This window comes from Seriola dumerili, unplaced genomic scaffold, assembly GCF_002260705.1.
Source record: "Seriola dumerili isolate Sdu_G_001 unplaced genomic scaffold, Sdu_1.0 BDQW01001435.1, whole genome shotgun sequence".
Classification (NCBI taxonomy): Eukaryota; Metazoa; Chordata; class Actinopteri; order Carangiformes; family Carangidae; genus Seriola; species Seriola dumerili.
The window spans coordinates 66,438-85,769 of NW_019175690.1; the positions used below are offsets into that span (position 1 = coordinate 66,438).

A 19,332-nucleotide genomic window follows, 5' to 3' on the forward strand; every position below is an offset into this window, starting at 1 on the left:
TCATTTAAATTAAATTAAATTGCGGGAAATTTAGTAAATAAATGCAGTATTTGTTGGGGACTATTTTCAGCCATGGATTAATAGGTCTTGGTGAGTGTCTAAAGCAGCGGCATGGTGAATGTGTTCATGTTCACTGTAATGAAATAACTATGTGTGGCTTATTGAAGCCTTTTAGGACAACAGTGGAGCTCTTTGATCTACACAGACAATACTTTACGAGGTAGAAACAATTCATTGTTCTGGTTTTGGTGTTTATGACTTTGTTGACAATAAAGAAAATTGTCAGACTTATCGTTTAAATGCCACGCTCCAGTTTACCCCCCCCCCCCCCCCGCCGCCCTCTCGCCCCAAACAAAGCAACACAGGATGTGTTTAAGGAGGTGACGTCTCTCTTCCTGTTTTGGGCAGACTCCTTATCTTCATGCTGCATCAAACCAGACAGATTCTGAAACCGTTTTGTAAATAGAGAACAACAACAACAACAACAAAATCAGAATAGCTGAATAGATGGATCTCTATTGGACTAGGAGATATTGAGAGAGGAATACGGAGTGTTACACACAGTCTGCTGTATAAGCCTGTGTTTCCTTGAGTCAACCAGCAGTTTTTTAAAAAAAGACAGAAAAACCCCGCATGTGACGTCAGTGGAAATCCCCTCTAGCTCCAGTCTGACAAAAAGTCAATAAAACATTTTATTAAACATATTCTAAAATATAAAAGCTGTAAAATTTGAATCTACATTTTTTTTTTGAGAGATATGATTATTCGCTATAATTCATGTTTAAATAAAATGCACAGAAACCCTGAAAAAAAATGTTTTGATTCATGAAAATACATTTTCACGTGGTGTAAGAGTCCAAAGACGCATGTGGGGGTTTATAGGATGACTAAGAAATTTGCGACGGTATTACATAAACAACATGACCTTCGCACCCAGCTAGACGATTCCGCCCTGCCTTTGCGATAAACTGTGTGTGTGCGTATGTGTGTGTGTGTGTGTGTGTGTGTTTCGTTTAGTTGTTGTTTTGTCTTCGGGGTTTCCATCGGTGTAATAATGTCCAGGTCCGCCGCAGGAGCAGTAGCAGCAGCAGGAGGCTTCTTCCTTCCTGGTCGCAGCGGCGGCGTTGTTCGGTCACTTTCCGTGCCTCTCCCTCCGCGGAGCGATTACTTTGTAACGTTACGCGGCGTGAAATGTTGAACTTTGATACTGGTACATGTTGTTGTTGTTGTTGTTGTTGTTTTTGCGGGATTGCGGAAGACTGAAGCGAGCTGCGCTGCCTCCCCCGTAGCCAACTGCTGCCTCTGGAAACGAAACTTTGAAGTCGACCTCACGTAAGAAAACGATAAAGAAAGATGATATTTTACGCTTTTAATGCCTTTTTCAAAAACACAAACTGTCTGCTATTCCAAACTAAACGGCGGAGTGTCTCTATTTCCTGCTCTGTTTCTGACAACAACACATTCAGTGTCTCTATTTACACTGAGATAAACGTTTCACAATACTGAGACTATCGCCAAATTATACTCCACAGGCCGTGTTTGGACGCTTCTAATATATTTTTCTTATGTCTTTTTTGGAGATTAAACTGATTTATATGTGTTTGGGGGATTCGCAGTAGCAAAAAAAAAAAAAAAATGTTATGTGAGTCTGCTAAAGTAGCTGTTGTACTGCACTGCACGGCCCAGTCAAACAAGTTAGAGATCATATGCCAGTATATTAATAATAGGCTGCAAGCAGGGAGACACACCGCGGCCTACTTTACGTGTTAGAGTTTGCAAAGGTATGCACATCAGGTGTTTGAATTATTTTCATTATACTTCTACTGCCCTATAAGTAATTATCCTGCTACTCTGCTATATTATCATGACAGGTATAGTTATTTTTCAAAATAAGATTATAAATGTGATGCACCTTTTTAAAATACAAGTGTAAACCACTGTTTTATTGTTTATTGTTTATGAAGCAACAGCTGCTCTTCTTGTGGTCTGTATTCAAATACTGTACATTGCTGTGCAGAAGATTGCAGGCACTGAAAGTACAGTGAGGAAGCTAAAATAAAGTCATAAATAGTTTTTATTTATCACTTATTTTCATAGAAAGTGCAGTAAACCATGCAGGGGCCAGGACATCTGCTGCAGGGCTCCTTGTTTCTTCTTTTCTCTGAAGATAGTTCTTTAGGACTCTGGCTGTGTGTTTGCAGAATGAATTACGGGCCGATCATACGCCTCCATCATGGTGTTACATGATGGATAAGGATCTAAACATCTAAGGTGCCTGAAATTTCTGCACAGCATTGCATGTACTGTATAGTCAGCATTGCACACACACTTCTTACAGTAAATGGTGAAGTTACAACATACAACATTAGATCCAACAAAAAATTACTTCAAACATATACAAAACATACATGCAATGAGTAGTATTAGTAGTAGTAAGTAGTTTTCATAAAGTTCATATAAACATACCCCCCCTCCAAAAAAAACAAACAAAAAAAAATCACAGGCTTATTTATTTTTCAGGCCTTCACAACCTTTTTGACCCTTTGTGACCCCTGTGACCTTTTTCATGTCTGTGAGCTGTTCAACCAAAGAGAAAGTTTTCCTCTGAATTTCTCTCTCTCAGTTTCATTGCGAGTAGAAGAGGTAAAACTCTCCAATACTTCACAATAAAACATAAATATGAGAGAGTTTTTTTTTATTATTTTTTTAACGAATATACGTTTGTGTAGCAAAGCTTTTGTTTTTCTTCTGTCCTTCCACGCTCATAGTGCGAGATACAGATACAGAACATGCGTATTATATGCTCATTTTACTCATTTTACAAAGACATACAGTGATTTGAAAAGTATGTGCAGAAATACTTATAGTTATTCAGATTCAGACAACTTTATTTATCCTAAGAAGGGCAATTCCTTTGCAGCTTACCCAGTCCATACACGCAGCTTTAAAACTCACAGGCAAAGTAGTTATATGTCAGAGGCAACAGATCGGCGTCCTTGAGTCAATACAAGGAACAACAACCAGCCATAAGTAAAATAAATAAGAATAACAAGTAAAATGGATAAAAATGACACATTATGTTACAGTTTCTATAGTAAATATATAATATAAATACACAAATGACTGATTTTAAAAATGTAAATTTAAATATATCATTTAAAAAGAGCATTTTATTGTACATGATGGAAGCAGGGCTGTATAATCAACTTGGCAAAGTGTGCAACTACAAGACCCGTCAACTTCTTTGTAATTATACTCAAAGTCTAAAACACCTCAGTCGATATCTTCAGTGATGGCTGTTAAACACTATGTAAAATGTAGAGGTCCTTCCTTGAATATGTGCATGGGTTCACCGATCTGAATCGGGAGCACGACAGCTACCGTACCGCCGACCCATGCTGTTAGTGAGCGCCACACTGTCACACCTTGAAACAGAAAGGAAAAAAAAAAAACAAATCACATACACGCAAAAGAAAACAAGCTACAAGTGTGAAAGGGGGTGTTTTTGTGCATTATACAGTCTGTGCTTTGTTTTTAACAGCGGGGAAGAAGATGTGGAAATTACACCAGGGCTCCTCGGGACTTGCGCTTCATATTAGAGCTGCGATGGTTACTTGATTCATTGATTGACAGAAAAAATATTCTACAATTAAATCATTGTTTTAGTCATTTTTTAAGCAAAATCAATATTTTTTTTTGGTAGCCTTTCAAATTTGAGGTTTTGATTATTTTCGTTGTCGCTTTTCTTACAGTAAACTGAATGTCTTTGGATTTAATGGTTTAATTTGAAAGTGTCACTTGGTTTTTAGGAAGTTATTTGTCACTATTTTGTGGTATTTTATAGACAACATGATTAATCATTTAATTGCAAAAAGGACGATTAAATAGTTTAATTTCATCTCTTGTTATGAACTTAGTCTTATACTTTGAATTATTTTCATTAACCACGTTTCATTATTCGTTGATTATAGCGTTGATTAAAATACCAGCAGTCACACAGTTTATGTTCTTGTCACCAAACGGTCTAAACTCATTCTAACAGATTCTTAAAATGTGTTTTTCGCAGTATGTTCGACTGATACAAGAACAAGGGATGGACGGTGAGACAAGCGATGGAGGAGGAGGTGTTGGTGGAGAACCTGAGGTGGAGGATGAGTTCACGTGTGCTGGGATGCTGCGGGGATCTCTGGCCACCCTGCACGGCACCGTGGAGCGGATATTCAGGGTGACGTTCGGGATCGGGGCGGATGATTTGCCGCACGGCAACAACGGGCAGATTTGGCTGAAACTACGAGGGCAGAGCAACAATGTGAAAGCTGCTAAAGTAAGGCGTATTTCTTAGCTCTTTACTACACTATTAGTCAAGAGATGAGTCATTTCTTTGGGTCACATTGCTCAACAAATTGTGGCCACATTGCTAGAACCATTAAAAATGACTTATCCTTACCGGCCCTATCTTATACTTAGTCTTCCTTTTCCTTTATCACTGTATTTTAAGTTTGTTTAATATTACTCCTGATTCTTTACCAGTTAGTAAACCTTGATTTGTAAAAGTTGCCGTATCACTAAAGTCGTGTTGTTGTTCCTGATAGTGTCGAGTCTGCAGTTCCTCAGAAGTGACTCATCCAGGGTTTTTAAATGTTGATTAATACCTGTCTGTTGAGTTTCATTCCAATGCAGTCAGAGTGATTGACAACAAAAGATGAAAATGACTTCTGGTAACTCATAACCAAAAGTAGGCGGCTACAAACTGAACTGCAAAGTTTTGTTTTTGGTCACAACAATGGCAGTAGCTCTGCTGAGTAACATCACTCATGCGGTAATAAAACAATAAATACCAGTAATCACATGGTACACACACATATTGACTACAACCATATGCAGGTCTACTTCCTGTAACAATCACTGCATTTCTTTTTAGTTGTTCGTTTTGTCCGTATTTGTGGTCGTGTTGCACTTTTTTTGTGTTCATTTCGCATCTCTTTGTGGCTGCTGTGGTGATTTCGTGAATCTTTGTGCTTGTTTTGTCTCTGTGGGCTCATCTTGTCTCTCTTTGTGGTCATTTTGTGCATCTTTATTGGTGGATTTGAGGGTCTTTGTGGTTGCTTTATTCCTTTTCGCAGCGGCTTTGCATCTCTTTGGGGTCATTTTGTCTCTTATTGGTCCTTTTGCTTCTTCGTGTGCTCATTTTGTGTCCCTCTGTAGTAACCCTTCTGTTTACATCAGCTGTTCGACCATCTTCAGTTACACTTTTACAAACTTGATCCTCCACCTCACAAAATCACCAGTCAAGGACCACTTACTCACTAGTTCCGGAGCTTCTGACCACATCACATGGTCTTCAGTGTCAGATGGAGTCTGCTCAGTTGTCATGGAAGTGTAGAATATTAAACTTTTCATTATAATACCAATAAAAATATAGAATGATAAAGAGTTGGAACATCTGAGCAAACTGAAGATCACGTGATACGGTTAAGAGCTCCAGAACAACAAATGGACATTGAGATTGTTTTGTGATATTATATGATGAACTTTGATGATCATAAACTAATGTTTTTCTTTCCTAAAACAGGGACATAATATTTAGATTTTGTCCACTAATACTGTACTTTCACCTCCTGTACAGTAGTAGTTTAACAACACAGTAATGATGGTAAATATTTCCACCCTGTAGTTATTTGTGAAAGGAGTTGTGAACCAGGAGGAGCAGCAGGAGGTTTCCTACCCCGGGTTCCTTCACTGTGTCTTCTGTGGAGCCAGAGGGCTGTTCATGGACTGCCTGATGAAAAGCACCTCAGCACATATAGTGGTAAGTGGTGGATTTTGGGTCTTTCTCTAGATTGTGTTCATACCATTTAGATTTAAGACGAAACAAGGCTCCTAAATTCTCATATCCTCCCTATAACATTATTTTCTCTTCTATGTATAGCACTCCGATGAATTATTACTCACCTCCTGCTTTGTACAAATCCCCCATCGGCACTAACCACTGGGTACTTCATACTTAGAGTGCCATCTATGACTATAACGGAATAATGATATTGACTAATGATGTGATATGTTGGGATTACATTCTTGTTATTCCTGAAAAAAATTACATTATTAGTCAATATCATTGTTACATCATCAGCTACATCCCTTATGAAGTAACAGCTGCTGCGTAATGTAAAACCATGATGTTGTCACCGGGAATTTTTTTTTTTTTTTATTAAGATGTGTTGTGAGAATGTAAATATAGAACTCAGGGAAATTTTATTACCTTTTTATAACTTCCCTTTTCACTATTAGCTGCTATTTTTCTACTACTACTTCAAATTCCTTGGAAATCCCTTATCAATGTGTTTTTACCCCTTTATAGAAAAAAGGGTGTGATTACCGAAGGGTTTTTATAAACTTGTAGCTGATCAGTTCCTCAGACTCTGTGTATCACGTTGTTAGAGTTTTCATTGACAGTATAAAAATGGAGGTAAGTGGTAAAAGTAGAAGTAAAGTAACAATATTGATATGTAATAAGAGAGTTAAAAGACTTTATTTTGCTGACATTAAGACAACTAAGAGTGATGTCTTTCTGCTTCCCTCTCACCAAACCAGGTTGGCTCTCCGGGATCCCTGCTTATATCAGGTCTGGCGGAGCCGGTGGTGCGAGCCTACTCCCTTATTACCGATCTGGTGGATAGATATGAGGGCACACAGTCCAAACGCTCTGAGATTGGGGACAGAGGCTGCGGTGAGTCCCTGGATTCACGCCGGGCCTTCAAAACTCTGGTTGAGAAATGGGAGGACAGGCACACCCTGGATCTTCTGGTGCTTCCAGGGTCTGTGAAGGAAATCTTGCTGGACTTGGTAAAAGAATCGGGACTTGTATTGAGCCCGAGGGCGGCAGCGACAGACAGAAACGAATCGGAGGACAGATGGGACAAACCCCCTGCCATTACGCACACGCTCCCTGAGCCCTCCAACACTAATGATCGGTGGGTTGAAGGGATGACTGCAGGTTCAGGAAAAGACGTTGCAGCCGCATTTGCAGGCGCCCGGGGGAGAGCAGAGGGTGCTGAGGAAAGACTGACACATTCTCCACAGGAGGTAGGAGAGGAGGGGCAGCCAGAGAGGAGGGAAACAGTAGGTACCAAAGAAGAAGACGGGCCTGAAGGGGAGGAAGAACAGGAGCAGAAATTGTCGATGGGAAACAAGGAGTTTTGGCTTCTTTTGAAGTTCTTCACAGCCATGGGGTACACAGACGATGTCGTGAAACGAGTACTTGCCCGAACGGGACCTAAAGAGGCCTCACAGATATTGGACTTGGTTCAACAGGAGCAGGATCGCAGCGACCGGGAGCAGATGACTCAAGGTGGCGCAGAGCCAAAACATAAAGAGGGTGTTATGCCGAATAAGAGCGAGAGGAACCGACCCTGCGAGACGGAGCACAGGGAGGCCGAAGAAGCAGCAGGAGGAGATAAGGCGATAAGGTGTAATGGAGAGGTGGGAGAAGTTCGTGAAGGAGAGGGGCATGGAGCGGCAGGATGCACAAAACACTTTGAGGGAGGTAGTGCAGAGGAAAAGGAGGAAGGACACGAGGAAGACTTCGTCCTGGGAGTGTTGAAGAAAGCTGCAGCCAGCTGTGGGTACACCGAACACAAAGTGGCCAAAGTCTACAACATGTTGCCCGATCGATCCACCCACCAGCTGCTCCTGGAGCTGCAGAGAGAAGGGAGCAAAGAGACAGACTTCAGGGAGGGTCCAAGAGAGATGGATGATGTGGTGCTGGAGAAAGACGGACCAAAATTCGGACCACCAGAGGACAAAGAAAAGAGAGAATCCGATGATGAAGGATGGGTAGAATTGCCCAACTTAACTGCACCTGTTGCAGAGGCAGATTTGTTTCCTTGGATTGATAAACCCCAGCCGGCAAAGCGACACCAGCCTTCAAAGTCACATATTCCACGCCAGATCATCCTGCCTGAAGTCAAAGGACCACCCGTGCCTATTTATCCCACATCCCTTGATCCCCCACCCAATTTCCAAACTCACAAACAGTACGACCAAATCATGCACTGGCCCAATACATCCACCTCAAAACAAAGTCATTCAACTCACACCAAGGTCTTAAATCCAAAACCCCAATCCTCCAACTCTGTAAAACAAACACTTCAAGCCCCTCAGCCCAACATCTTCCTCAGGAACGACTCGTCTCCCACCCGATGGAGGGAAAGACGGGGTTTCACGCCTTCTTCTTCAGTGGTGGTGACAGGCGAGCAGCGTTTCCTGGAGGGGCTGCAGACGCCGTTTGAACTCAAGCTCGCAGACAAGCCGGGAGCCCCGAAACTGAGGACGATCATCATTGACGGGAGCAACGTGGCCATGAGGTGGGAATTACAACAAAGAGAGGGAAAGTCGTGTCGTACACGCTCTCTAATGTGTGCGTCTTAATAGGTTTATTTTAAATGGGGTTAATATGGGATGGACATTTAAGTTGTGTTTCCCATTTTGCTCTTTGAGGAAAAGTACACGGTTTAATATAAAGGATTGTTCCGACTTTTAAAAAGATATTTAATCCAGGATGGGTGATAATCTGTCCATTCATTTACATATTATGTTTTTTCTTGATTCTGGAAATGTTATTTAAATTAATTAATTAATGTTAATTGGGAAGCAGCTCCACTGAAACTTTAGTCTGTTGGTTGGTTGATGAGCTCTCTCCAAGCTGCTGACTGGATTCTTCCAAAGATTGTTTGTGAGTGAAGAGACGCATCACTCTGTAACATGACTCTACGACCAGGAATGAACTGTGTTTTCGTAGTTCAGCAGAGTGGAGAGACTCTTCTCTAAAGAAATGATCGACTTATCGCAGATTTTAATGCTGATCAAATCAATATTTTGAGCTCCCTCGTCATTCCCGAACAGGACCTCCAGTATTCGGATCAAGTACTTTGTTAAAAATGTAAAGTAAAAAGTATGTCACAGCTGTTAGGTGAGCTCAGATCTAAACTGAATCTTTGACTTGTAGTTATTGGGTTTGTTATAAAACTCCACACGTTTTCCACAGTCACGGTTTGGGTCACTTCTTCTCCTGTCGAGGAATCGCTCTTGCCATCCAGCATTTCTGGGACAGAGGCCATCGTCACATCTGCGCCCTCCTGCCACAGTGGAGACAGAAGAGCGACCCCCGGATCAAAGGTAACACTTCCTGTTCTTCATGTAGTATGTTTTAAACCTAATATTTTATATAGAAACTAAAAGTATTATAATAGTTTGCATGGTGTATACACCTTAAGGCTGCAACAATTAATTGATTTTGTGATTATTTCATTTTTCAGTCACAGTTAGTACTTTGGTAACAAAATTGTCAGAAGTTATTATTTTTTTAAATGTTACAATTTCCAAAAACCCAAGCTGATATCTTTGAATATTTCTTTTTTGTTTGATCAACAGTCCAAACCACAAAATCAATTTACAATCACATCAGACAAAGACAGAAACAGCGAGTTCCCACATTTAAGAATCTGGAGCGAGGGAGCCGTTGGCATCTTTGCTTAAGAAAAGTGCTTAAACTTAAATTAATCAATTATCAAAATGGCTACAGAATCATTTTCTATAGATCAGCTAATCGACTAATTGAATAATCAACTAATGTTTTCAGTTCAGTTCAGAACACAGACACACACATACACCTGTTTGTTTAAATGGATCCCTACCTATTTGGTTGGAGCTAATTTATCTCCACCTTTATCAATAAGTTGATCTATCTCCTCCAGCTTTTTATTAAACATTGTGAATGCTATGAAAAACTGTTTCCAGTGTAGTTCTGGGTGACGCAGTAATCCCTCACATTCTCTGTGAAGTACATATTGTGGTTTTAAAATGACAAAGGCTTCTGTTCCTCCATGCATGTGTGTGTGTTCGTGCTCACTGGCTCGTGTGCGTGAGTTATACTGCTGCTTATATTTGATTCTGAGTCACATGTACGGGAAATACAAATCCGAGCTGGGCCAATATGTAAGTGTGTGGGTGTGTGTTTTCCCTCCAGTGCAGACTAAACACAGTGTTGTTTGTTCTGCCTCTCAGAGCAACACTATCTGACTGAGCTGCAGAAGCTGGGCCTGCTCTCCTACACCCCCTCCAGAGAGGTCCAGGGCAAGAGGATCAGCTCGTATGACGACAGGTAGCTGGGCTCCCGCCTACAAAAAAAAAAAAGATGTGTAATAGTCAGTACATGGTGTCTGTGTAGTAACAGCAGGAGGCAGAAGTTAGAGAAGAAAGTGAATAAACAGAAAGTTACTAGTTTCGATCATCAGCTTGTAAAATCTGTGTGAAAGTGAGAAACCCTCTCACCACCGCTGGCTTCTGTCAATGTGCAGCTCCAGTGAAAGTGTTGAAACTGCTGTAGTCATAATTTTTACATGGTGATACAGTAGCATCTTTCAAATCATTCTGATGGCATTATTTTTTTGTTTGTAAAAACATGAAAAAAATCCAAATGAAGTCGGGGTACCGTACAATAATACTCTGTCCCAAAACGATACTAATCTTCATAATATGCTGTTAGAAGTTAGTATACAAAAACATCAACATACTTTACCATTTCATGCTAATAGAAAATGATATTTGTAATGTTGGATGTCAACTTTGGAAATCTACTGCCAATGAAAGTTCAGAAATAGAAACCAAAATGTTTTTCACATAATGTAATACCCTTTTTTGTTTGTTTGCTTTCCAAGATTTTTTTGGAGCCGTTTCACCACTACCCACAAGTTATTTTAATTTTTTGCAGCTGTGAGCAGCAGATTTCCTTTGTGCATTGCATTGTGGGAGAGTAATGTGCATCAACAGCACACTTGAAAGTACACACTCTGTCTGGTTTGATTACACTGTCCTTTGTCTGCTGAGAGTCACTTGTAGGTTGTCAGGTGTTGGGACGGGGCAGTTGCGTTGAGACTACCACTGTGGGGCGCCAAAGTCTTGAAAACACGTTTAGCTTCTTCTCCAGTTTGCTTTTATATCTCTCTTCTCTTCTCGCCCTTGTTTCCTCAGATTCATGCTGCAGCACGCGCAAAAGACGGACGGAGTGATCGTTACTAACGACAACCTGAGGGACCTCTCAGACGAGACCCATGTGTGGAGGGACATCATCAAAAAGAGGTAGAAAAGGACTGCACATAATGAGAGGGTGGATGGTCTTCTTCTTCTGTATATAGTCCCAAAGGTTAAACAACAGTCATGGCATGTCAGCAAAGACATAGCAGTCGTTTGTCAATCCGCTCTTATCTTCTCCCCTCTTCAAGAAGCTTTGATCTGTCTTTAGATGTAAACACCAGACCAGGTTTGGTGTTCTGGTCAGAGCAGCAAATGTCTTCACAACTGATTTACTGCTGTGAGAACTGAACTCAGAGTCTTAAGTCTTGAAGCTGGAGTCAATAATTGGGGGGATTGTCTGGAATCCATCACACCTCAGATGTGTTCGTCCTGTGTTCTGCTCAGAGACCTTCATCATTTGTAGATGTTGCCTTGGGCTTTTGGAAACCTGGATGTCACAATTTTCTGACATTATGTTAACTGACTAATCGATTAATTGAGACTATAATCGACAGGTTCATCAATGGTAAAAGTTATCATTGTTTGCAGCCTGGTTTTGGATTGAGCATTGTGCTCAAAAACTGTTCTACAGTCTACAGTATCAACATGAATGAATTCAGATAAAGATAAAGATATTTTATAGAGCTGAGGTTTCACTCTCCTGTATGAAAGCTCATTACAGTGCTCTGATCTCATCCTCAGACTACTTCAGTACACGTTTGTTGGGGATCATTTCATGGTGCCGGACGACCCTCTCGGGAGAGGAGGGCCTCACCTGGATGACTTTCTACGTTCAGAGCACAGGTATTAACCACACACACACACACACACACACACACACACACACACACACACACACACACACACACACACACACATTGTATTCCTCCATGTTGTAGTTATAATGCATGTGTATTTGCATATTTTAACCTCAATCAAGAAAGACCCCTCTATGTGATGAATGTTGTTTCATAACAAAATGTCTATACAATGCTGAAAGCTCTTTGAATTAAGTTCTTTGTTTCCTCCCAGGACTCCTGAACCAGGAAACCACTCTTTTGCCGGTGTAGCCACGCATTTCCCTTCCTCCAAATCTCCACGTTCCCAAACGGACCTGCTTAGCTTCCGCGACCGAACACCGGTTGGTGGTCTGGACCCGCCGAGCAGAGGGGGCCGGGGGAAAGGGAGAGGGCATGGGAGAGGGTGGGACGTGGGACACCAACACAGGCAGCATGGAGCTGCAGGTCCCGGACTGGGGTTCAGAGCTGAGAGGAGTCCAGAGGAAACAGCCCGCCTCAGAGAGCAGCTCTGTCAGGTGTTTCCAGATCAGGACAACATGGTGACGCTGGTGCTGCAGGTCCACTCAGCAGAGACGGACATCAACGTGCTGTCTGATCTGATCTTGGAGCAGCAGCAGGACTAGAAATCGTTCTCTGGGTTCATGCAGGTTTTTCTTAAGCTGGTTGATTGATCAAATATTATTTTCCTCCAAAGCAACTACAGCAAATCGTACTGGTTAATCAGTGCAAAGATCTTATAAATTATCAGATGAGTGGTGGAATTTTCTGTTGACAGTCCAACACACATAATTTAAGTATGAGGCTCACTGTTTCTCTCTTCTTTGCATACCTCCCTATAGCAAGAGCCTAGAGACTGTACTAAACATGACACATTATGTAAATCCTGTTTACTTGTTGTTAGAGACGGACCAGTTTTGCTAGTGTCGGACTCTACTCGACCAGTTTTTGTCTGTCCACTCTAAAACAACAACCTTGACTCTTGCTCATCCTTCAGTGGCCTCGACCCACCCACACCCATCTGCATCTCCACATCTGCTGGATGAAATGCTGTATAATTTTGTCCATGGTTTGCAGAGGATGATTGAATTTGAACCCCTGACTTTTTACCTCTCGTCATCAGGTTAAAATATTGATATGTCCAGTAGTTTCAACCAAAAATACCTGCAAAACTAACAGCATTCCCACAAGCCGCTATAGTCTTAGCATGCTAAACTAGCACATGAACACAGTAAACATTATACTTGCTAAACATCAACATGCTACTGATGCATACTGGTGTTAGCATTTAGCTCAAATACAACCTCACAAAGCCACTAGCAGACTCTTAAGTCTTATTTAATGTCTTTTTAAAAGCACAACCGATGCATAATGACGGCAGCCATCTTCCTCAGGGTTGTTTTACTGGCCCTTATTAGGCGACCACACACCTCTTGAAAAACGCGGTGTGCATCAGTTGTGTTTTTCATCATCTTCCTACTCTCTCTTTTGTACTTCACTATCGTTAGGCCCAGCACTGAGTTTAAGAAAAGAATTAAATGTGCTTAAATGTGACATTTTTAAGAGAGGATTACTATATTTGAAAAATTTAATTTTTAGACTTCAGATTTTATAGCTACCAGCTGGTTTACCATCAGGACCATCGGGTGTGAGGGGTGCCCGGGTGAAGTTTAGAATAAAATATTCTGTACCCTCAATTATATATTTTTAACTTATTTTAACCAGTGTGCCTAGATGAGGAATCTGAACTTCATGAGGGAAAACCAAACTAAAAGGTGTAAGCAAGTGAAAGCGAGTGAAATTTACCTTGACATCTCTGTGACTGAAGATCAGATCCTCAATCCAACTTCTCAAATGCAATTTTTAACAAATTTTACCAAGTGTGAAATACAATAATCATGTTTGTATTGTTTGTATTTGTATTTGTTCTGCTGTTTATTGTTTCATTAAATCGGTTTATGAAGACCCTCAGAGTATTTCTTGATTGAAGGGATAAAATTGAAGATAAAATCTAATAAGTTGCTGTTGGGTTTGAACGTGTTTCTGCTGCACTGTGTCTCTGCAGTACTTGTTTCTGTTTTCGCTGTCCCAGAACCAGCAGCTTAAAATCATCTCAATCTAGAAAACTGGAGGAAAAAGAATAAACTTATTTTGAGCTGGACATGGTTTTAATTTATTTCTAAGTCATAGTCAATCAATTTGAATATAATTTGTGGCATCAGAGCATTATGAAATCTTTAGCAAATAAATCAAATTCATAAACTTAAAAAAAAAAATCCATTAAGCTTTAGTTTCATTCCACATTAATTCCAATTTAATTTCAGGGAAACTTCGCTCATATTGTGATGTATAAACAGACAGTTTGCTATAAATTTAGTTCATGAACATTTCCACCAGAGGCTGCACTTTACCACAGTTTACCAAGGAGCACTTTGTTTTTGATGTTATTTTAAGTACACAGGAGTAGCTTCTTGTTTCGGTCCGTAACGGTCGTGTCTTTTACCACAGTTTCCTGTTCAAACCCGAAAAGGAAGAACAACTCTGCAATAGTTCTGAGAGATTGTCAGTGTTCCTACAGTTTTTTTTTTTTAAATGTCAGAGACAGAATTAGAATTAAAAGCTTACGGTGATGTCTTACACTTCGCACATACAGAAGTGATTGCAAATGTTTCAGTGTAAATGTCCTCCAGTGAACAGGTGAGCTTCTCATAGAGATGTGTTAGGGAAGAGTGATCTGATCTGAAACGATGACAATGAGCAAATGCACAAATGCATTTAATAACTGAACTCTTGATTCTGGAGTGAAATCATCAGCAAGTCAACTGACTGAGCGTTTTGAATTAGAAACACTAGTGAAGAGTAAACTAGTCAATATAGACAATTTAAATATGAAAACACTAGTTTCGAGAAGATTCCCCTCAGGTGAAGTTTCCTCCAAAATGGCTGAAAAATGAAAGAATAAGAGGATTCAGAAGCAGCTGGATGCATTCATCTGCAAAATGTCAAGAATGTTGTTCTGTTTGTTGCTTTCTTTTGTTATTGTGACTTTTTGTCTTTTCTCCAAAGCACACAAACGTGAATGCAGAACATACATTTGTGTTTACAGCAGAAAAGGATGGAGATTATTATTGGATTATTGATTATTATTGACTTGTTGCTTTCCTGGACTTCACAGAGGAGGATCTCTTTCTGAGAATAGAAGCATATCAAACCGGTTAGGTGAGTTGCGAACAATAATGACAATAGACGGCACATCTATTTTGGGAACATCCTGAGCAGGACAGATTTTTTACACAGGTGTATGAAAGAAAATAAATGTTGGATATATAAGATTCAATACATCTAGTAACGTCTGATTCACCTGTGGAGGAGTTTCAATTAAAGTGAGAAGCATGCAGCGGGTGGTGGCTGTAGGTCTGATCCATATTTCTAACATCAGTTTAACACATTTTCATATTATGCAATAATGGAGAAGTATAGACATGTAATAGTGAGTGGTGACATTTTCAAACATGAGTAAAGAGATGGTTCTTTGATGTGCTGAAGCTTCAACTCATTGACTACTTGAGCTCTAGCTTGCCACAATAAAGATATACAGTATGTAAAATATGTTTTTTCTCTCATGTCATGAAACTACCAGTTTGTCTTGTTGTGTTTTGTGTTTTCCTTCTATAGTCATGCTTCATGAGCATAAAGTGAGTGTGGGTTGCAGAAATTTGGTGTTTTGGGCATAAATCACTACCACTTCAGATCCATTTTGGTTGGTAGTCATCTTATGTAAAGACAGAAAGAGATGAAGAGCGAGAGAAAGCACAAGGCAACATTTCTCTTGACTGTTTGTTTAGTTGTTTTCCGTTTTCGCATTGAATTTTTGTTATCTCACACTGGTTGGCATTTTGTTGTTTACTGGGTTATATCCGGATCGTTCCCTTTGTTTTGTGTCCTGTTGTATTTATAGATGTCATCCAAACTTTGCATTTTTTGACATGTTACACACACACCACAGTAAAACACAAATGAAATTCAAAATGTATTTCACAATTCAAAGAAAAGCAACAATCATGGTGAAAGAAATGCCAATGTGCAGCCCGTCAGATGATGAACATGTACAAAATACAACAAATAGAGACAAGGATCTCATGTAAACACTGACCTACACTAGAAAGCTTTAGCAGTAAAATATACTATTATAAGCATTGGTTTTTGTAAAGAACTGTCCTTTTTAAATCACCTATGTACCTCTAAATTTTACCATACTTGAGTAAGTTGTCGTGCAAAAGAGAATTTAATTTTGATGATTACATTTAGGAAAAGAATGAAATGTATTTTGTTTCTTCTCAGGTCTATAAACCATGCAAAAGTCCACAGAAAGCTTCCCAGACAAATTGTCTGAGCATAAACACACCTTCACTTTAACTTTAATAGTATTCAGTATTTGAAAGTTATACGAGACCTTAGCACCCAGGTACATCATATTGGTTACACAAGGCTTTTATCTGGCACTAAAAACTGCAGCTGCACCATCTACACCACAGTACGCCTGTATGTGTTTGCTGAAGTTGTAAAATTGCTTGTTTGACAATATAGGGAAATATTACTAAACCAATAAAACTGTTTGATTTGAAAAAAATAAATAGAACTGAGGGGCACACAGAGGAGAGAGAAACAAAGAAAAAGGCTTCACTTCTTCTATGAAAAATCATTTTTTAAATTATTTATGTCTTGCCCTGTGGGAGAATATATATTTGTCATAAAGCAAGACATTTTTTCTTTCTCCTCCTTAATTTTTATGCTGAAATACACACAATGGAGTATGTCTCACTTGTTACCAATAAGTTGTTGATTTCAACACAAATATTATATATCACAACTTTATAAATTATGCATTGTATGAACAACAACCTAATGTTCAGTTTGTGTTATATGTTTGTTTCAACTTTGTGGTGCTGTTGAACTGTATGTCTCTACACTGAGACATGAAAATTTATTCCACCCTGAATAAGAAATGGTGTAAACACAAAAACCAACCCTAACATAGAACCTGTCTAAAACCAATATTGTAAAAGACACAAAATGATCAAAAAAGAGATGCAAGAAAGGTCTAAAGGAGAGGTAAAACAACTACAGAGACATAAAATGGCCACAAATAGACACCAAATGACCTCAACGAGACACAATACGACCATAAAGAGACACAAATACAACTTCTAAAAGACTCCATATGACCTCAAAGAGAGACAATATGATCATAAAGAGATGCAATATGGCCTCAAAGAGCAAAATGATTCGAAAGACACACACAACTACTACAAAGAGACAGAAAACGACCACAAAAGATGCAAAACGTCAACAAAACTACATTTTGCATCTCTCTCAGTCTTATTTAGGAGAGGTGTGGAGTTGTAGGGGGGAGTCACCTGTCTGTGCCCAGGGGCCCATTATCCCCTAACCTGCCCTTGGTCCTTCCTCTCCATCTCTCAGCCTCTCTGTTTACCTCCTCCTGTTTGCATAGCAGAACCAGAGCTCTCGTGCTCGTGCTCGAGTGCGCACGCCCCCGCACTCACCTGCCTGGCGTTCGATGGCAACACACAGCCGCTCGTGCGTCGGAGCAGACGCAGACTTCATAACGTCTGTTTTTGAGAAGAAAAATAACATTTTAAGAGGATAAATTTTGACGTTTTTATCCTGTTGTAAAGGTTAAAAGTGTTTGTGAGTGCTCTCTGACAACAGTTAAAAGACGACGGAGGAAGTTGAGCGACAAAGAGGGAAATTAAAGTGAGTGTTAGCTAACTAACGTTAACAGGGAGACGTTAACGTTAGAAAAACATGAGGTAAGAATATATTTTTTAAATTACTTCACCTACTTTGATATGTTTATGTATAAACCCGGTGTTTTTTTCTGTCCTGTTACACAAATAATTAGGCGGTTTTCGAACTTTTTTATTAAAGTTACTGTGCCAAAAATATTGATATGATAAGAGAACTTTGAACTGATTTGTGCAGGACAAAAAGGACTTTAAACTGTAGTTTGTGGTAATAAGGTAACCAATAATATTTTTTTGTCATCAGAGACGAATCCATGCTTTTATGTTTACATATCTAGCTGATTATTCAAGTGTCCAGGCTCTTATAATCCCTTTAACATTCTGCAATCATCCGTTACAACACAGATAAAGCTAGATTTTAGAGATAGCTTTGTTAACATAGTTTGTCTCATTAGTGAGATTATCTTTTGCCACAATTTCATTTTCAAACTAAACCATTTGGAGATGTAGCAACAGTCTGTATTTATGAATTGTTTGGTTGGACAGGTTCACTTTGACATAAATGAGACAACTAACTTTATTTACCATCTCCATGAAAAGAATAACTCTGAAATCACTTAAGAAACTGAATGAATATGTAATATTTTCATTATTATCACGCTCAAACAATTAGTTTAGTCAATTGATTGATTAATCAGTCAAGAGATCTGTTTTTTCAAACATGAGGATTTAGAGCTTTGTTGGTCAATTTGTGTTTTTGAAGCTGTTATTTGAACAAAACAAGCAATGTGAGGACTTCTTGGGCTCTCAGAAGTTGTGATTTGCAATTTTCACTTATTTCTCACATTTTACAGAAAGTGACAATGGAGCTGATGAAATTATTGAAAAAATAATCCAAAGGTTAATCAATAATAGGCAAGGTTGCAGTCATAGCTTAAAAGTAGGGATAGGAGAAATTTTCTGCATTTTTAGGCTTGGTTATCTAGATTAAATGAGAAATTGTGTTTTTTAATCTTGTTTTCTTTAAATGATCAGAATCTCTGCATAACAAGTTTATCCTTAATTCTTAGATAATTTGAATAAACCTTACGTATCATTCAAAAAAAATACTACGTTCATGTTTGATTTTGATCTGTTTAAAAGGTCTGAGTTAGGTTTGGAAAATCCCTCTTCATTTTGGAAAGTGTTTCACAGTCAGCCAGAACAGAGTAGTGAAACCAGCAGACAGGGAAAAAGGACACCGGTGGAACAGCCATTCACACAAGTAAGAACAATAAATGTACTGTCACAGCGTGACATAGTGTCACAGTTGTGTTTTGACCTTAAAAAGACACAGTACCTCCCTTATAAAATTCTATAAAAGAAACCAGATTGTCGCTAATATAAGATTAAATTATAATTAAAACTAATATAAAAAGGCACGGCCGGCTACACTGAGCAGGTCAATCAAGGTGAATGGATGAATCAGATGAATTACTCTTTAATCCCTCTGTGACTGTGAATCAGATCTGTACCTGTAGCAGAGGAGACAGATTAAAATATATTTTTAATTCTGGAATTAATGGTGACATAAATTTCGTATGAGGAAGGTAGTGGTGATACACTAAAAGGGTACAGTCTGTACAGTATGAGAAACAGTTGTGCTTTTGACAGAGTCAGGTGACGGAAGGAGGAGAGATCAGAGTAAACCACTGAGCGTA

The 19,332-nt window shown here is 39.4% G+C and overlaps 1 protein-coding gene across 1 annotated transcript; it reads left to right on the forward strand.

Moving 5' to 3' along the window:
- Nucleotides 1-1,050: 1,050 nt before the first annotated feature.
- On the forward strand, nucleotides 1,051-14,028 carry LOC111238600 (protein KHNYN-like). Its single transcript, XM_022768179.1, has 9 exons — nucleotides 1,051-1,332; nucleotides 4,067-4,324; nucleotides 5,675-5,809; nucleotides 6,592-8,363; nucleotides 9,044-9,174; nucleotides 10,063-10,159; nucleotides 11,029-11,136; nucleotides 11,773-11,874; nucleotides 12,103-14,028. The coding sequence occupies exons 2-9, from the start codon at nucleotides 4,094-4,096 to the stop codon at nucleotides 12,491-12,493; spliced, it is 2,967 nt and encodes a 988-aa protein (XP_022623900.1). The 5' UTR covers nucleotides 1,051-1,332; nucleotides 4,067-4,093; the 3' UTR covers nucleotides 12,494-14,028.
- The last annotated feature ends 5,304 nt before the right edge of the window (nucleotides 14,029-19,332 follow it).